This window comes from Pelophylax lessonae (genome assembly GCF_965119305.1).
Source record: "Pelophylax lessonae genome assembly, chromosome: 6".
NCBI lineage: Eukaryota > Metazoa > Chordata > Amphibia > Anura > Ranidae > Pelophylax > Pelophylax lessonae.
The window spans coordinates 54,325,877-54,346,328 of NC_138773.1; the positions used below are offsets into that span (position 1 = coordinate 54,325,877).

The 20,452-nt window shown below is 43.0% G+C and overlaps 1 protein-coding gene across 1 annotated transcript in view; it reads left to right on the forward strand.

Annotated features, from left to right (window-relative positions):
- Positions 1-20,452, forward strand: part of SLC5A10 (solute carrier family 5 member 10) — a 273,294-nt gene that overhangs the window by 204,534 nt on the left and 48,308 nt on the right. The window contains exons 10-11 of the mRNA XM_082260605.1: positions 16,895-17,002; positions 17,490-17,640. Of these exons, the coding sequence (XP_082116731.1) occupies positions 16,895-17,002; positions 17,490-17,640 (259 nt within the window). The remainder of the gene's footprint in view (positions 1-16,894; positions 17,003-17,489; positions 17,641-20,452) is intronic.

A 20,452-nucleotide genomic window follows, 5' to 3' on the forward strand; every position in this document is an offset into this window, starting at 1 on the left:
AGTATAGTGGACAGTGACGTGTAGTGGGTAGTGTAGTGGAGAATGTAGTGTAGTGGGCAGTGTAGTGTAGTGGGTAGTGTAGTGGACAGTGTAGTGTAATGGTCAGTGTAGTGTAGTGGGTAGTGTAGTGGACAATGTAGTGTAGTGGGTAGTATAGTGGACAGTGTAGAGTATTGGAAAGTGTGGTGTAGTGTAGTGGACAGTGTAGGGTAGTGTAGTTTAGTGGACAATATAGTGGTTAGGGTAGTGTAGTGGACAATGTAGTGTAGTGGTTAGTGTAGTGGGTAGTATAGTGTAGTGGACAGTGTAGTGTAGTTTAGTGGACAATATAGTGGTTAGTGTGGTGTAGTGGACAGTGTAGGGTAGTGTAATGTAGTGTAGTGTAGTGGTCAGTGTAGTGCAGTGGACAGTGTAGTGTAGTGCAGTGGACAGTGTAGTGTAGTGGTCAGTGTAGTGGTCAGTATAGTGTAGTGGTCAGTATAGTGTAGTGGACAGCGCAGTGGTCGGTGTAGTGGACAGTGTAGTGTAGTGGGTAGTATAGTGGACAGTGTAGTGTATTGGAAAGTGTAGTATAGTGGACAGTGTAGTGTATTGGAAAGTGTAGTGTAGTGGACAGTGTAGTGTAATGGTTCAGTGTAGTGGGTAGTGTAGTGTAGTGGACAGTGTAGTGGGCAGTGTAGTGTAGTGGGCAGTGTAGTGGGCAGGTAGGAATCAGGTAGGTCGGTGTAAGGGTCAGTGTCGTGGACAGGTTGGTCAGTGTAGTGGCCAGTACAGGAATCAGGTATGTTAGCGTAGTGGACTGGTAGGTCAGTATAGGAATCAGGCTGGTCAGTACTATTGTAGGAAGGGACTCAGGGAGTGCTAAAAGTCTGCAGGTTAGGGGGCACAAATTACTTGCCTTGCCCCGGGCACTGACAACTTACGCTATGCCACTGCCTTGCTGACAGCCTTCCCAGAAGAGTTGAAGCTGTTATAGCTGCAAAGGGTAGGCCAAACTCAATATTGAACCCTACGGACTAAGACTGGGATGCCATTAAAGTTCATGTGCGTGTAAAGGCAGGTGTCCCAATACTTTTGGTAATATAGTGTATATAATGATAAATTAGTGTCTTGTCTAACACAATGACCTACAATGAAATAAAAACATAGAGATATATGTATGAATTGTTATGAAAACTTCTTAAAAACACCCTATTTCATTAATTTGTACTATGAAACGCAAACTACCCATCCATCCATGTCTCCATGCTTTATTTTGTTGAGGAATTACTTGCAAAAACACCTTCTAGCATTTTAGCCACACCCATCTTGAGTAAGGGTAGATGACTTATATAGCATTTACATCCTGGAATCCATCTGCCTTTAGCTCTGCCATGCAGGCAGGAGGGTATGCTTAGCTGGCAAAGGCCTTCCTCCCCTCCTTCTGGGGAAAGGAAAGAAAATGTCCTTGAAGAGTCTTGGGATTTATGACATCATTTTAGCTTAGGCAAGAAACAACTGAAGAAAAAGTTTAAAACAAGTAAATATAATATACCTTTCCAATTTTTAACACAAGGATTAAAAACAGTTCATGTTAATTATGAGAATTTAGTTCCACTTTAAATTCTCTTAAACAGACTATTTTTCCAGACACTCACTCATCTCTTACATTCTCTTGGCTGCAAAAATATCCATAGCAAAGGCTTGAAAACCATGTGTGATAGACATTAACACAACAAAAAACAGGATCTTCTGGATTGTGCTTCATGAAAAAATGGTAAGTATTTTAAGATCTCAGGGACAGAGGTGCCTGGAGCCGCATGACGTCATATTCAGGTGTATTTTCCTGCCTGGGGGCCACAGGTACTGCAGACAGCCACCCACGGATATCAATGGCTATATGCGGGTATGTAAACACATGCATGTAGACTGTGTGCATTGATTGGCGTATATCTGTACACATACATGGGTCTATGCATGTATCAGTGCATACCCATAGCTTCCTAGTGTCCCTGATTTCGAGGGACTGTCCCTGATTTGATCTATATAGTTGTATATTAAATGCATTATTTATCTTTCAAAAAGTGTTCTCAGTGCTAAACTTTTCATTCAATTTCTAAATTGCTACATTTGTAAATTTCAAAAGCCGGTATAAAGGAATAGTAGGGGTAACAAAAGCACTTGTGGGTTTAACTAATAATTTTTTTTCCTGTATAATTCTTCTTTAAGGGGGTGTGTCCTATGGCTACATACTTTAGCTGATAGGTGTCCCTCGTTCCCATCTCAAAAAGTTGGGAGGTATGCATACCTGTGTACAGTCATGGCTTTCATTATATGGCTGTACACACTACCTGTGGCTCCCAGGTGGAGAAATAAACCCAAATTTTACATTGTATGGCCCCAGCTACCCGTGTGCATGAAACCTAAAAGGCAAACAGGAAAGGTTTGATGGAGCCTGGAAACCATGGGCAATTTATATACAATCTCCCATCCAAGTGGAGGATGGGCTGGGTACTTGGATAAGGGACGTTGCCTAGTTTGTTCTCTTCTTTCTTCTTTTTTTCATTATTACCTTTACATCCTTTTTTTGTCAATCTTGGAGCTTTTGTCCCCTTTGGTTCTCCCTATGAGTGATTATTGGTTGTAATAGTTGAAGCAATATTACACAGCTTGGTCTGGATAAAGCAGAGTCTGCAATGATGAGGATAGAAGCGTGTAGGCGCATCAAGCACATCAAGCGCTTGGGTGTTAAAGGCGTTTCATTAGCCAGAATAATAAGGGATGCAATTAATGCATTTCATTGGCAAGAATAATAATTTATTCTGACCATTGAAACAAACTAACACTCAAGTGTAAAATGCACTTTGCTTTAATGCACATTTACATGAGTTTACATGTGTCAAGCATTTTTTCTGCCAAAACGCTGCTGCTCCTGGACACACTGGCTGTGGGGTTTGTCTTTCTGCCTCAAAATGCCCCTCCTCTAAACCTCTCTAAATGCCTATGTGTGCCTGGACATGTAGGCTAACATACAGTGGCGTTTGGGAGGCAGAAAAAAACGCCAGCTGCCCTCAACGCATTAGAAAGTCCAGTGTGCTTGAGGCCTTAAAGTGGTTCCAAAGACTGAAGCTCCCCCCCTCAGACCCCCCCTAATACTTACCTGAGCCCAATTTTGCTCCAGAGATGTGCACTCGAGCAGCTGCTCTCCTGGCTCATTGGCTTAGACACAATGTCAATCACAGCCAGTGAGGAGGGAGTGGTGGCGGGGCTGAGCCCGTTCTGTTTGTCAATGGACACACAGAATGGGGCTCAGGAGCAAGCATGCACCCCTATGGAGGCACTTAGCGGGGGTAGAGGGGGCTGGGTGGATCCAAGAGTCATGGCAGGGGACCGGAGAAGAGGAGGTTTGGGGCTGCTCTGTGCAAAAGTATTGAGAGGTAAGTATGACCGAGTACCACAGAGCAGGTAATTATGACATGCTTGTTATTTAAAGAAAAAAGCATTGTATATTTAGAATCACTTTAAATACAATTGTATTGTACATCTATTGTACATACCAAGTTTCACACATAAAGAAAAGAGAGGAATTCTCAGACAGGGGATCCACTTTAGAAACACCCACTAGGATGTTTATAGAAGACCCACAGACACAATTAAAGAGTATCTGTCACCTGGATACATTCATCAAATTGACAGGTGAACCTAAACACTGACATGGTTACATACATCTTCTTTTATCTTCCAGAGTGTCCTGGGATTCCCTGGGCCAAGGAACAATGGATGCAATTGGTCAGAGAGGTACAGGATGGCCAAGGTTGCACTTCTGTGTTGGAGTTTGCCATTGCAAACTAAGCGATTCAAGTTTAGGGGTTTTGGGAGCTCAAGAAAGAAAGAAAGAAAAAAAAATACCTTACATCCCTGTTTCTGGGTACTTCCTGTTGATAATGGTACATCCCTGGACCACACCACATACTGTAATCCTGGGATAGCCAAGGACTTTACATTTTGCAAGGAGACACAGAAGCACTGTGTAGGGGCATATTGTCATGGAATTTTGGATCCTCAGTTTTCTCAGGATCCTCCAAGAAAGCTTAGCAACATCAGTGGTGCCTAGGTATCCACACTGAAAGCCAAAATGTGGGTATTTTTTTTTTACATATTTTTCAAAAATGTTCTTATAGCTATAACGCTACCCACGTAGGGGCCACTGGAATTTTGGGTCCTCCCTTACACACAGAGCCAGGCAGCAGGAATTTTTGCAGCCTTCATGCAGACCCAAGAATCCAGGGTCCAGGGGATGTTTGTTATGTTTTTTGTTTATTTAAGGGATTAAAACTTGCATCGTGGGTGGGAACATGGGATGCCCAGAACTGTAAAATTTGAGGACTTGGTAATCTATCTGGCTGCTAGATAGTAATGACAAAAATGCTGTCCATTCTTGGGATTGCTGGTACAGCAGAACAAATATCAACAAAGTCTCAACTATTGAATACAAGATGCCGCTCCGTAAAGAAATCCTAATGCCCCTGGCTGCTTTTGTTCCCCCAGCTAGAAGGTGAAGGGTAGCTTTCCCGATTGTGAACTGTCACTAAGCTGTCCCTTGGTCATGGGCAAGCAAAGTATTGTACATTGTTGCCCCCTCCCCCCCCACCCCTTTATCCAGGCTTGCAGTGAGATTAAATGAAGTCACTCACTCAGTCCCTCTTTAGTGAATCCTAAAGTCCAAGTGGCTGCTGCAAAGGCTTTCTGCTATATAGGCCCAGATTTCGACTTTCATGGTAGCTTCTGCTAAGCTTAGCTGAGGCTGGAAAGGGTGTAAGGCTTCAGCTGCTCCCTGTCTCTTTCGCTCTCGTGTTCTCCTGTCCTGTCTTCTGCCCAGGGGCAGAGCCCCTCAAGCACAGGGGTCCCCTCCAGGCAACTGGACCCTGGACTCTGCTCCCACATAGCTGGGCTCCAGAACATTTATGGCCTGTCTCTGCACTTACTGGGCCTTACCTATGCAGGGAGTGGAGGAGACTCTATAAATATGTAAGCTTGGTCTCTGTTCCTCCACCCTCTAGTTTTTAGAACTATCTAGCAAGTTCTAGAAGCCAGTGGGAGGTAACAGAGATCCAACCCTTGGAGCACTGCCCACTAACACAAAACAAATTACCCCAGCTCTTCTGTCTACAGATGAGTTGACTACATTTACCTACTGAGGATGCTACATGGCTTTCACCTAGCAGTTTTTAATTAGGGTGTTGAGGGGAGGGGGTCTCCCTGATAAAATACATCTTACATTTTCATATAAAGCAGAGTGTTTATAGGCAAAGTGCTCCCCAAGAGGGTCCTTTTCATGGCATAAGGACTGGGAAAAGTTTGGCCTGCAAAAAAACCCTAGTGTCCCTCCATTGGTTGGTGGAGGTTCCTTGAGGAGTGGCAGGTTGACCTTCCATCTGATGGTGCTTGCAAAGTTCCAGGACCAATGTCATTGGCCAGAGCCAAGAAAATTTATACCAAAGATCTATTTAACTGTATGTAAAGATGCTATTTCCCCCCTGGCTTGTGTAAGGGGATTTTTCTATCTCTCATTTAATATGAAAAAAGGTAACCTCTCCCACCGACCATATTATAGGGGGCTTTACACCCCTTTGATCACCAATGTAAGGAGCCCCCTCATTGAACACCATTTTAATAGATTAAATATTTCTACTGTCCACCGCTGTAAGGGAGTCTGACTTTCTTCTGGACATAAATATTATTTTTTATTTTAATATTATAATTATTACTAAATATGCCAAGGGTGTTTAAGATATTACACCTTGAGTAGCATATATTGCAGGTATGCCAAATTATTTTGGTTTATTTATTATTATGTCTATAACTTACCGATCTTGCTATTCTACAGTGTGCTGTAGATAAAAATTTTAGCATGGATTTCCTAAGACTTGAAAATTATTTCAAAAGTTCCTTTGGGCAGAAAGGTTAAGAAAGGCTGATTTGTAGTGATAGGAATTGGTAATGTAGCACTGCCCCCTAGGGAGCTTCTGAGAATTACACTTCTTGGGTTCCCCTGGGTTACCATTAGCAATTGATAGCATATACACGGCATTAACAGTTCTTGGCTCAGACAATAAACAGTACAGGGGTGTGTTTTTTTGTATTTTATTTCAGAACTTGGATGGGAGAAGGGAATGAGTGGGATACTCCAACTTGAACTATGCACAATTCTTGAGGACAACTGACTGTAGAATGTGGCAAGGCCGCTGCTTCAACTTGCCACTGAAATAAAGATAAAGAATATGGACTCTCACTTTGATTACTCTTCAGGGTCTAACTTGGCACCCCCTTTCTCACTGACTTTGTGTGTTGAACGTCTGTCCACTGACACCCTCTTGGAGTGGTCCCCATCCTAGGCAGACCCCTGGCAAGCTCCCTGGACACTGTTTTTTCCTCAGGTCGCTCTGCTGTCAGTATCCACAGGACCTCTTGGCTCAGCACCACACTTCTGGTCCACTAGGCCGACCGCCCGTGACCACCTTCCTCAGCAGCAGGAGGAGAGACAGCCATCACCCTCCTCCTGGGACCTGGCTTCCCACCCAAAGACCCCTGCCTCATGTGCTCTCGGCTTTTATACCCATGATTGCACCTCTGTGTGCCAACCCACTGGGACAGTTACAAAAGCCTGTGCATCATTGGCCAGGTTTCCTCCACTGTCCAACAGGCCTCCCTATTGGATACAGTGGGGACACTCCCTCAGACCAGATGAATACACACTGAGCACAATGAGCAGGCCTAACTATCGATCAGGCTCCCCTGATAAGCAGATAGAGCAAACTATAGTTTACCTAGCACCTATCTAGGAGGGTACTACAGTAATAAGACATACTATTTGTTTTTTTTTTCATGGCAGTAGTGGTAATAAGACGTACATAGTCCCCATCCCTATTGCTGTACTTATTTTGGGGGAATGATCACAATTACCAAAAAAAAAAAACAAAACAACAGACTGATGCTTCTTCTTTAATCAATCACAGGATCGTGGACATACTGGCATTTATTGGCAAGAATACAGTATACTTGTGGGGAACCTAAGCATCCAATCCAATATTTGCCATAGAAAGAAAATAACGATTACAGATTGGTTACTGTTTGGTGTAAATTTTCATCCTTCAGTAAATTCCCCTTTTTGTTGCAGTGACTTGTTATTCTATTTGGTATCTTCACTGTACAATGCATTCTTTAGGTGAAAGTGCTGAGTAATGTGTTTGTAAACTATATACCTGTACACGGCCCCTCTTCTCATACTCCCCTCCACACCTGACTGATTCTGAATGCTCTCTTCTTTTCTTTTCCTGAATTGCCAGACTAAGCCACCCTTTACAAACTTAAAAACAAAAACAGTTCATGCGTAAAATTTAATGCTGGACTCCAGGCAAAAAGTTAAATAAGCAGTCAAAGTAGATATACAGTAGATGTTTCATTTGCCAAAGAATTTAAAATACTGCCGTAAGGTTTACACAGCCTCCTCAGACATCACAGCCTCAGTTTTCTCTGCAGCAGTTACCTGCCTGTGATTGGAAAGTAAAGGAGCAGCGGTAAACAGATGGGCTCATTTGGATCATGGGGCATCATTGCTAAATCCAGGGGCATTTGGCAGTGTCAATTGTGACAAGGGTTAAAAAGGTTCAGAAGACCAGTATTTCCAATATGAAATCAAGAATGTGGAGACATGACCTCAAACTAGCAGAAGAAAAAGTTCAATCTTAGACAGTATTATTTTAGGATAATGACGCTTTGGTCCCAATACTGACATTTTGACTTAGGGGTGTACTCACTTTTGTTGCCAGCGGTTTAGACATTAATGGCTATGTGTTGAGTTATTTTGAGGGGACAGTAGATTTACACTGTTATACAAGCTGTACACTCACTACTTTACATTGTAGCAAAGTGTCATTTCTTCAGACCCCGTTCACACTGGGGCGACGCTACTTGCCAGGGCGACCTCACAGTTCGCGGTGCGCACCGTGACCTCGGAGCGGCCGGCACAGACTTCATAACATTGAAGTCAATGCAGGTCGCTATGGGTCGCCCCAAAGAAGCTCCGGACCCTTTTTCTAAGTCGGAGCGACTTGTGTCGCTCCTATTAGAAAGGGTCCACAGCTTCTCTATGGCAGGCGACCTACGGCGACCTGTCAGGCGACCAGGTCGCCTGACAGGTCGCCCCAGTGTGAACGGGGTCTCAGTGTTTTCACATGAAAAGATATAATAAAATATTTACAAAAATGCGAGGGGTGTACTCACTTTTGTGAGATGCTGTATATATATTTACAGGAGCATTTCATAAAATTAGAATCCCATCAAAAAGTTAATTTATTTCAATATCTGCCACTGCTTATATATTTTATATAGATGTGTTACAAACAGAGTGATATCTTTCAAGCATTTCTTCCTTTTAATTTTGATAATTATGACTTACAGCTAGTGAAAACCCAAAATCCAGTATCTCAGAAAATTAGAATATTACATAAGACCAATAAAATAAAACTATTTTTAATACAGAAATGTTGGCTTATCTGGGCTCACTTACTGCCACCTTGCTGCATGAATCACCTTGAGCATATTCTGATGTCGAATGATGTTAAAGCTTACCTGAGTTCATGATGTCACTGCCCCTACCTCCATGTGACAGTGTTAGGGCTTGGCAACTGGCTGCTCAGGTCCAAGCACTGTCATATGGGGAGCTCACATACTTGCCCATACCTTTAAGCTCCGCTCAATTAGAGCAAAAAAATGCAAGCTGAATAAATTTGGATAGTTGTGTACACCTTGCTAGGGGTGAAGAGCTATTAAGTGATGCTGTCACTTTGAGTTACTTTGCTCTGAGTGGGAATATTAGCAGAGTCTTTTTAACCACTTGACCCCCAGGCCAATTCTGACATTTTTCACATACATGTAAAAATCAGCTTTTTTTTGCTAGAATATTACTTAGAAACCCCAAACAATGTATATTTATTTAGGCAGAATAAAATGGTTATTGCAATTTTTTTTCACAATATTTACACAGCGCTTTATCAAACATATTTCTTCCACCTGTAAGAGTAATCGAGCGGCTGTATAGCCACCCGGATCACTTTTACATAAAACAGAATTGCCTCCGGAACAGATTGATACCAGAACCATGGTTGCAGCTGCAACCAAGATCCTGGTATAACTACCTCAATATGAGACCTGTCTATTTGTCAGTATTGAGGTGGTTAAAGGGATAGTTCATCTTTACCAAAAAAACTGCCAATGTATCTGTAAAAAAAAAAAAAAAATGTGTTATGCTTGACCAAAGTTTGAAAAAGGCCCTTGCTATAGGTGTAAGCTATTTACATACCTAATGAAGCCTGACTGGAAACTCTCAGAGATGGTGTCCCCCATCCTGCCTTGTTGTTATGACATTGCTAATACACTCCCAGTTGTTACTGTTCACCTCCACTACATGGGTGAGCTCTTTCTCTGATTTAAACCCCTTGCATGCGCTTTCTTTCCCCCCTGACGCATTAGCTCTGAACTCAGCTTTTGAGAACACACTCTTGCGATGATGGTGGGGAACGATAACAGCTGGGAGTATCTTAGCAACATCCTAGCAACAAGACATGACAGGATGATGCAATCTTTGGGATTTTTTCAGGCGCCGGGAGGTGCATACATGTCCTTCACCTATAGCAAAGGCATTATTTAACTTCGGCCAAAGCTGCACAGCCTGTTTTTATCTACAGAGGTCCCTTACGTGCATTCAGGGCCGGCCCTACCATGGGTCCTGCTAGGTCCATTGGACCCAGGCAGAACTTTGAGAGGGGCGGCAAACCCAAGATGTGGGGGTCGGCCACCCATTGATAGCAGTCCACCTGTCGACTGCATGCAGGTGACAGGTAGACCAGGAACAGCTATCTGCACCGCTGACCACCGCCTTCTAGCTGCCGGTTCTTCTTTCCCCACCCAGCCTCCAAACCTCTTCAGCTGCGCCTGTCCTGCTTTCTCCCATTATCCGCCTTCACAAACCTCCTCCGCCACTGTCATCAGTGAACAGCGGAGAGCAGGAGGCAGCTTAGCTCAGGATGGAGGGCAGGAGGAGGAGCTGCCCAAATTAACTTTTGAAGTTAAACCGCAGGTGAGTAGTTGCTAGGACACAGGGCCGCCCTAAGCAACCAATCACCAGCTTGCTAATATGGAAAGCCACTCTGCTGGCTCATGCTCCCGGCCTCTGCCCAGAACTGTGCTGCCTTCTGCTCTCGGCGGTAGGGTACGACACAGCTATGGGGGAGAAGGGGGGGGCTTGAGGGGGTCTAGAGGTCACTGCTATAAGGGAAAGGGGGCAGAGGACACTACTGTGTGGGGGGATGATTTGAAGGGGGCAGAGGACACTGTTATGGGCAGGTTCGCCCCCATAGCAATGTCCTCTACCACCCTTCACATCACCCACCCCGATTCCTGCGCTCTGAGTCTAGTTTGCTCCTGATCCCTGCATAATGAGCGAAGTGTTTAAAATTAATATTTCGTTTTAATTATCATGAAATAAAATAATGGATGTGGGGGCCTTTAATGGGCATGATTTATTTTTTGGAGGGGGGTAGCATTTAATTCTTGGACCCAGGCAGCGCAATGTCTTCCGGTAAAGGTGAACCATGCCTTCAAGTCGCAGCTTACAGATGTGATGTTGCTTTAAGGCCATTTCATGTGGCCCTTGGACCTCTTCTGTAGATGCAGCAGCCCCTCGTCCCTGCCCCCACCTTGTCCCAGCAGTTGACAGCAGAGAGGAGGACGAAACTCTTCCTACAGATCCTGCTCTTCTCTGTGCAGCCCCCCTCCCCCCCATTCTCACCATTCAGCAGACTCCGACAGCTGGCTTCAGCCCTACTCTGGTCCTCCTCCAGACCCTGCACTTTCTGCTTCTCAGCTCTGCCCCTCACTTCTTCCTGGCAGGAGCACAAGGCAAAGGGGTGCACTGTGATGTAAGGGAGGGTGGGGGTTTCTTGGCTTCTGATGGTGGGGTGGCTCTTGGCATCTGATAAAAGGTGGGTGGGGTGCTCTGGACATCTAGTATTACAAATACAACTGTCCTTTGAGAGTAACCATAAGGCTGGTGCAGCCCGTGATGAAATTGAGTTTGACATCCCTGCTATAAGGTGTAATCCCTTTCGGTTACATCTTTGGCCTTGTTCACTTTTACATGTAGAATCCATAGCGCAATCTTAGCAAACTTACTGGCTGGGAGTTATTTGTAGCTCCATACCAGATAAACACTGAGCTGCCAGCAAATATTACATGCTGAAACGTTCGTCTGGGATTTGTTATCTGGAACAAAGATTTCACAGATCCAAGCCAAAATACTTCAAATCTCTCAATTCCTTCTCAGGATCTAAACCAGAGAGAGAGAAGGATTAACCTTTAAAGGTAAATTCCACTCAACAATGGTGGAATAATTGTACTCTGGGACCAGGGATGCTTCCAATTCATGGTCCACTTTTAAAGCTAAACTCCAGACAAACCAATAAATATACAGATTAAACACATATACCGTATATGGGTGTTTCATTTATCCAAATGCCCTTGTATTTCTGTATGTCCAGTCCTGAGATTTAAACAGCCGTTTAAGCCGAGTGTGAAATCCTTAGCTCACTCCTGCCCCCCCCCCCCCCCCTTCCTCCTGGTGGAAGAGTATCTGAACCAATCAGTGGCAAGAGGATTTTGTATGCAGTGGTCCCTATGGATTCTAAAAAATGTAGTCCTTATAGCAGCACAGTGCAATGCAAGTAAAGGGAGGCTGATGGAGCTGTGAACTTCACTACTCAGTATTCCCTGCACAACAGAAGAAGAACCTGTTTTCATGAGTGCCTTATGAGGACCTGTTTGGGAGGGTCCCAGGTACCTGAGGACAGCAGATGGCTGAGTGCTCTGGACCAGATATCTGTGTAGCAGGATTTATCTCAACACTGACACTGTTAATGCAATAAAGACTGCTTCTTGTTTAACAGACCATCAGCCATCCGTTGCACACTCTTAAAGGGACAGCTACAGGTGCACTACCTTACAGAAGGGCCCCAATGTTAGCTGGCTCACAATGACAATTAGGCGTCAAGTACTTGTAGTCACTTCCAGGGGTACCCCTTTGTCAGGAATATATACACCCACCTGCTGTTTGAGCTGCATGTGTAGTGTGCACACGAGGACCTTTTCTTTTTAGGTTAGTTGATGCCCATATTTTTAACCTTGTTGCAACAGTTAGAAGAATTTGGTTTAACATCACTACAGTTCAGTTGACTGCCATCCTATGGTTCAGTGCTCACTTTATCAAGTACAGCATCTCTAAACCTGTTCAATTGTCTGTTTATTGATTCATGCATTGTTTAACTTCTTTGCCATAATGTATCCTCTCAGTCTACCATTCAGTTGCATGTGGCTTATTTTCTGTGCATTATTATAGAGTGGTTGCTTACTAAATTTTAAGTTACACAGGTGTGTCAGTGGGGTCCAAGCAGCTTAAAGAGTCATGGCAAAACAGTCAACCCCTCATAGTGAACTCCTACGGGGGTATACGCTACAGATAAATTTAATGAATGGCAATTTTACCTAACCTTTGGGTTTGTTTTTTTCTTTTTAATTATTGTACTGATATTGTAGGATGGGGCACCTACCCACCATCAGAGTTTCTCTGTTTAATAAGCAGTAACCTATAACCTTGCAGAAAAAAAAAGAAATTGTACATGCAATGGGGAACAATAATATTGTAACAATGTTTTCAGGAATAGGGAATATGAATGTATGTATTGTGTAATTGTGTATGATCAGTTAACTTTACTGGGAGAAGTTGGAAGACAGCTTTTGTCAACCTCCTGAAACAAGGTCTTAAGACTTGTACAGCTGTTTTGTGATGGATACACCTATGCTGAACATACTTTTATCAGACTTAGATTATAGGTTATGTAAACCATAATAATACACTTCTTTTATTTGCTCCCTTTTGGTCTACTAAACATATCATTCAATGTACTTTTCTATCTGTTTTTTCTACCTGTATCTGTATCTGTTTCATAAGGGCAAAAAGATACCAGTTGATCCTGCCAGAAATCCAAAGCTGAACTACAGCCTTACATTCAGTATTGCACCTCTCCTGTATAAATGCAAATGAAACCTTCCATCCTCCAGACTGACATCCAATTATCGAGTGCTGGCAGATTTGCAGTAGCAATTGACCAGAAAAATTGATAATCAGTTTTCATGGAACTCCAGTAAGGTGGGGGATGTTGCTTGGAGAAGGTAACAGCTGTGTGTTGATCAGGTTGGAGTCCTTGGCTGCTGCCTCTCTGATATGATAGAATGATCACTCATCAGAAGGTTAAACTACAGCCAACGCATTTTGGTGGAACCAGACACCTCCTTGTTCATGGCTAGCATGCAAAGGAGCAATAAAAATGCAAGACAAAAAAAAATGCAACTTTCTAAGATAGTCAAATAAACAGTCATAAAAAGCATGTAACAATATATTAGAAATATTACAAAAATAAATATGATAATATTTAAAAACAACTGAGGGTGAAAGCAATCTATACAAATAAAACCAGTCAATTGTACTAATGATAGAGGGTAAAGTGCAATAATGATTATTTACTCCTTTCCCCCACTTTGGTATCCTCTGCCCCTCCACACTCACACACACACAGTGGTGTCCTCTGTCCTCTGCCCCTCTGCCTCACCCACGCATTAGTGTCCCCTACCCCGCACTCACACACGGTAGTGTCATCTTCCCCCCTACACATTGTAGTAACCTATGCCCCCCCCCCACAGTAGTGTTCTGTCCCCCCCCCCCCCAAAGCAGTGCCCTCTGCCCCTTGCACATCATCCTCCCTCAGTAATATACTATGCCCCCCCCCCACTGTAGTGTCCCTTGCCCCCACACATAGATGGTAGTGTCTTCTCCCACCCCACACGTGGTAGTGACCTATGCCTCCCCACAAAGAAGTGTCCTGTGCCCTCCTAAAGCAGGGCCCTCTGCCCCCACCCTCCATTGTAGTGCCCTCTGCCCCCCAAAGCAGTGTCCTCTGCTGTGCTCCCGCCCTCCATCCAGCACTGTGCTGCCTCTCACTTTACTCTGCTAGCAAAAGGAAAGCGGCGGGGGCAGGGGGCAGGGCTCAGCACAGCCCTGATTGTTCCCGCAATCGACAGGAAGACTGTGATTGATGGGTTGCCGACCCCAGATATAACCTATGTTGATCTTATGGAATGTATAAAAAGAATACATTTGTAGATAAAGGAAATGAGTCCTTGTGGTCCAAGCTCTCAGCTGCTTGTTTTAGGGCCCTTTCACACTAATTAGTTTTTATTTAGTTTTTCAGTTAAAAGAAAAAGCAGAAGAATGCATAAAAAATGCATGCTTTTAAATTCTGTGGAAGACGGAGAGAAAACACAGCACCTTCTAAGTGCAGCAGAATGATGATTTAATAAGATGTATAAAAAAAACGTACTCACAATGGTAAGCTTGTTAAACGCATGTAGAAAACATATAAGGGTCTTTATCGTGATCTTGGAGGTCCTTAATGGCGATTATCACGCTTGGTCCTTCATCTGGATCCTGGAAGTCCTTAATGGTGATTCACATGGCTTGAAGAAGGAGCGCATGCTCCGCAACACGTCGCCATTTCACGTCTTCTCATCGCGACCAGGAAGTGACGTCGTAGTCCTTCTGTGCTCATTCCTCGTGCCTTCCACGGACTCCGGATGCTTCGGCTACACGAGGAACCCCCCATGCCAAGAAAACAAGTGGGATAATCGCCATTAAGGACCTCCAGGATTGCGATAAAGACCCTTATATGTTTTCTACATGCTTTTAACAAGCTTATCATTGTAAGTACGTTTTTTTTTTTATACATCTTATTAAATCATCATTCTGCTGCAGTTAGAAGGCGCTGTGTTTTCTCTCCCTCTTCTACTTCCAGAGCAACTTCTACCTCTTCCACAAGCAGCCGCTACAGTGGGCAGAAGCTTCAGTTACTTTTTATGACTATTCTTTCCCATACTGTTATCCCCTTTGTCCCCCAGTTTGACTAGTAATACAGTGAACTCTAAATGCGCCAATTACCTTGTTTTTTTTTTTTTTTTTTTAATTCTATGGAACTTTTCACACCAGTCAGTTGCTTTTCAGCTGCATTTTTGGCTGCTTTCACACTGCTGCATTGCATAAACAGCTGGCATTGTTGCATACATTAACTATTTCCTAATAGGATGCATGGAATGATGGTTGAGCGTGAGATTGAGATTTGCATATAGAAAAGTATTTGTATACAGAAAATTTTCCCAAGGCAAATAAAAACCAGTGCGACTTCTTGTAACACTTTACAGTTTTGTACGCAATAGGAATTTGTACACATCCACTTCAGCTCTCATTCCCCCATTTTGTGGGATGGGCTTAAAGGAGCTCTCCTCTCCAGTAACATAGAAATCCCCATCTGGCAGTAATGCTTTTATGCAGTACCATTTAAGAGATCCTTGTCCCCATGGCTGTCTTGTAAAGAATTATGGCATAATGGCAATAAATCGTGGCATTCATAAGATTTCACAATTTATCACTTTGAATTAATGGAAATTTCTGATTGATTGCTGTAGGGTGCAAACCTCTTTGTGCTATAAAACAATTTTAAGAATATTAAAAGTATTTGGGAAGTGTCCCAACAATACACTATATGGCCAAAACTTGGTAGAAACCTGACCATTGCAACTATGTAAACTTGTTAAATTACTGATATGAATATGAAATTGTCTCCCCCCCTCTTCCCCCCTTTTTGACTTTAACAACCTCCACTCTACTGGGAAGGCTTTCCACAAGAGTTTGGAGTGTGTCTGTGAGGATTTGTACCTATTCAGTCATCGGGTACTAATGACAATATCAGACTTGCAACAGGCCTTTCAATTCATCCCAATGGTATTCAGTAAGGTTGAGGTCAGAGCTATGTGCAGGATGCTTGAGTTCTTCCACATTAAACTCATCAAACCATGTCTTTATGAGGGGTGAGCTTATGAACAGGGGCACAGTTATACTGGAGCAGAAAAGGACCTTCCTCAAACTGTTGCCACAAGGTTGACAGAGCACAGTTGTCGAAAGTGTCTTTTTGTGCTGTAGCGCTGGAAACATCCGAATTTGGTAAATTACAGGGGTATTCACATGCTTTTGGATACATATTTTTTAGTATCATGGTCAGGTGTCTACAAATATTTGGCTACATATGGCACTTTTCCAGTGCAAGTACCGGCTTGGCTCTACTTGGCCATGCTTGGCCCTGCTTGGCCCTGTTTGGTTTTCCATTGCATGGTACCGCATGGTACGGTGTTGGAACGGTTCGGTACGGTTTAGTATGGTTTGCTTTTCCACTAAAGTAGTACTAAAGTAAGTGGGTGGGATAGTAGGTGGGATAACAATGATTCTCTGACCAATCAGTGGCTAGTAGTGACAAACAGTCAGCTGCATGCAAAGGATTGTGGGATATGGTACCGGTATGGTACCTCTTGGAACCACAATCAAGGTGGTACTGTTTTAGAGAGCCGTACCATTCGGTTCCATGTAGTGGAAAAGCGCAGCCGTACCGTACCGAACCGTTCCTACACCGTACCATGCGGTACCAGCAGTGGAAAAGCACAAAAGCGAGCCAAACCGTTCGGTTCCATGCAGTGGAAAAGCACCATTAGTCTATATGAGAGCCAAGCCAAAGGTTTGGGCCAAGCCCAAAAAAGTCCCACTACAGTGATGGTAATAGAGGTTTTACAATCATAGTCAAAGACGGAAGTGGATGTGACCATTTAAATGGAACTCCAACCAAGTTGCCAAATCCTGTTGACTCTTGTCATGGAGTTGCAGTTGCATTGTTGCAGCTTACTGTATCTTATACATATTTTGCAGATTCTGTTGGCTGTGTGGTACCCGAAGAGTGTGTTAAAGTTTGTGGTGCTGAAGTTGGTTGCTCCAATATTGCATACCCCAAACTGGTCATTGAGCTGATGCCTAGTGGTAAGTGGTATTCTAACCTATTGTAATCATTTTCGTTCAATGCTTTTTCGGGGTAGACTGATTCACAGGAACAACAGACAGGGTAGGCTAGATTTTTCACTGTCCAGCCATAGGCTCCAGCTCATATATGGGGGTTCCAAGCTGTTCAGAGGGCTATTCCAGCCTATTGCAGGAGATACCTGAAATTTTACCTTGGGGAAATCAATGAGTTAACCACTCAAAGAATAACTGAAGTTTATTTTTCTAGGAATGTGTGGACGTTTGAATGGGGAGATGGGGGTCTACAGAATAAGTGGACTTTTCTTTAAGTGCTTAATTTCTTGAGAGACATCAGAAGACAGATGTAGAACAGAGGTGTAGTCTAGATTTGCTCTTGAAAGAAACATTACATTTTGTCTTGTAGTGGTTGTAGTTCAGGAATGACCTGCACTTCACCCATTTCTCAGTTTATGAACTTATTTCATTTTCTTAATTTGCTCCACGACAGGTCTGCGCGGACTGATGATCGCTGTGATGATGGCTGCTCTTATGTCATCACTGACTTCCATCTTTAACAGCAGCAGCACACTCTTTACTATGGACATCTGGAGGAAGTTCAGGAAGAACGCAAATGAGAAGGAGCTGTTGTTGGTGGGAAGGTGAGTGGACCACTCCAATCTGATATCATGTTTTTAGACAAAAGTAAGCTTTTATTCCAGTTTTAACATTATTACCTTCTGTACTTTCCAAAATCACTTCACTTTAAAGTGCACCTGAATGAGCAAAGCGACAGGTTCTCTGGATAGTAAATACATATTCGCCAGCACACCAAGGATCTTGCAAAAGCAGTCCAAAAACTTTATTCAAGTTACGATCACATCAAAAAATAGTGCAACGTTTCGGAGCCGCACAGGACCCCTTCGTCAGGCATGTGCCTGACGAAGGCATGTGCCTGACGAAGGGGTCCTGTGCGGCTCCGAAACGTTGCACTATTTTTTGATGTGATCGTAACTTGAATAAAGTTTTTGGACTGCTTTTGCAAGATCCTTGGTGTGCTGGCGAATATGTATTTACTTGTAACGAATCCAGTTGCCAACTGGTGATCGCTTCAGCACCCAATATACACGAGCCCACAAACCAGGAAGGTGTGCGATAGGAATATGAATTATACTATAGGTTCTCTGGATAGACCTTTCTTCCTTCCACGGATACCTTCACCAGGCTCCAGCAATGTTTCATTAGCTTGCTGAAGCCTTTGAAAATGCCTACTACCTCAGGATATGGGAGAACATGTGACTTTCTCTCATTCCTTCTGCAATACAACGCTCGGCGCTTACAGTCAGTGGACAGCAAATTTCAGAGAGTTCCAAATCTTTCAATATTATTCAGAAGTTTCTTATAGCTACCAAATTCAAAACCTGGCCTTCAAAGGTTTAACTATGATTGTTAAAACAGAAAGCATGGACAAAGAAAGTGACACAGCACAGGCTTCAGTACACTCCCAGTAACCCTGTGAGGTGCCCTTTGAATTCTGTTTACAACGAATTAGGCAAAACGAAGATTAATGTATACTAAGTTGCATTTACTGAACAATATTAGTAGCTCTCTGATTGGTTCTGCTTGTAGCCTGAAATATATTTCCTAAACTTTAAATGTACATGAAGCGCAAATCTTTTTTTTTCTTTCCTTTTGGATAGAGTGGGGAATGGTTAAGACCCTTATCAGTTTTTTCTCATTGCTCAATATGTTCACCATTAGGGATGAGCCTAGACATGTTTGGATCCTAGTCTCATCCCACCTGAGCTATCCTGCCACCACCAAATAGAAGTGGCCAAGCTATTCTCCACACCAGCACATATACAAGGGGTATGTACAGTATGCGTGCGGTTGCGAATTCCTCGGCCACTTATGATTGGCGGTACCTACTGGCAGTTTCCTTGCTGGATAGTTCAGGTGCGTTCAGACTAAGACTGAACTTATCCCTGGTTACTGCCCTTTAGTACAAAAATGAATATCCTATCACAGCAGCATACAAGAAAAGATTGGGTCTTCTCAGTTTTTTCTTTTCTGGCTATGCCTGGCTGTGTATTATAGGGGAGGTTTCCTTTTGTTTCCTGTCCCAGAGTCACAACAAGAAAAACACTGAAATCTCTCCAACGTTCGGAGATATCACATTTTTGTCAATCCTCACCAGAACTCCTGTTTGAAGGTTTTCTTCCACCTCATGTTCCTGAGACAACTTCCTAGTTTTGGATTGTCATTCGTTTTCTATACTCGAGACAACTATCACAGGTCAAAAAGAGTGAGTGAATTTCCCAAGCGGAGGCACAGATAGCAATAAATAGTTCACAGGGGTTTTACAGTGTTAGTAAACCCAGGAGCCTGCATTCACAATATCTGGTCTCCCACAGTACACAGGACATGGAAATGCAATAGTTTTAGTAAATATAAACTGCTAAATACCTTTTCTCATCAACACTTAGAGCAGTCTTGTGACTTCTATCAGTATCTGGTTAAAGCTTGCAGGAGGAGTTTTTATTCTACTCTGGCTGTCCTATTAGGCTGAAGGATCCCTGACCCTCTGTCTGAACAGTGCTGATCACATGCACTCTCCCAAGAAAAAAAGCAATACAGTTAGCAATACATACCAAACTGAGCATGTGCAGCTTGCCCCCAAGACTTTGTACTATAAGGAGATGGTTTGGGGACTGTGGAAGAAGGGGAGGATCAGAGAAGACAGGATCAAACAGCCTTTTTACACAATGCATAAAGTTAACCCCTTAGGTTCCACAGTGAGTATAACAAGCATGCTTTACTGCATATACAGACTGATTTTACTGTTGTGGGCTTAGTAACACTTTAAAACTTCCTCATACCAAAAAACGAAAAAAAAGTTTTTGGCTTTATGTATAATTTGATCTGTCATTTAACCTCCCATATTTCCAGTTTGTCGATGCAATTCATTTTCATTGTTCTGGTGAATTTTTATAATGGTGTAAAAACATCATCTGATAACTGATTAAAAAGAAGTTTACATTTTTCTACATTGAAATATTCTCATCTGTACAATGGATTTGTTAAAAGCATCATAAAGATTTCTTTATAACCATCAATTACACAATCCATGTAGGTCAGTATAAACATGGTAAATGCCTTAGGTCTGCAAATCGTATTCATTAACATGTTCAGGTACATGCAGTCACAGAGTACATGAAACAAGCCTTTACATGACCGAGCTCTTCACTTTTCATTTTAGAAGAGATTAAAGATGTTTAGTTGACATTGTCTGTCGGGTGATTCATGGTTAGCGCTATAGGTACCCATGTTAGGAAACCTATTTACCACCATTCTATTGTCAGCTAATTGGAGTCTTCAAAGTTTGACTGGGTGAGCTGCATATTAACATATCATCATAATAATGTGCAGTAATTGGAGGATTTAGAGATGCAAGAAATAGAATGTTTTATCGAT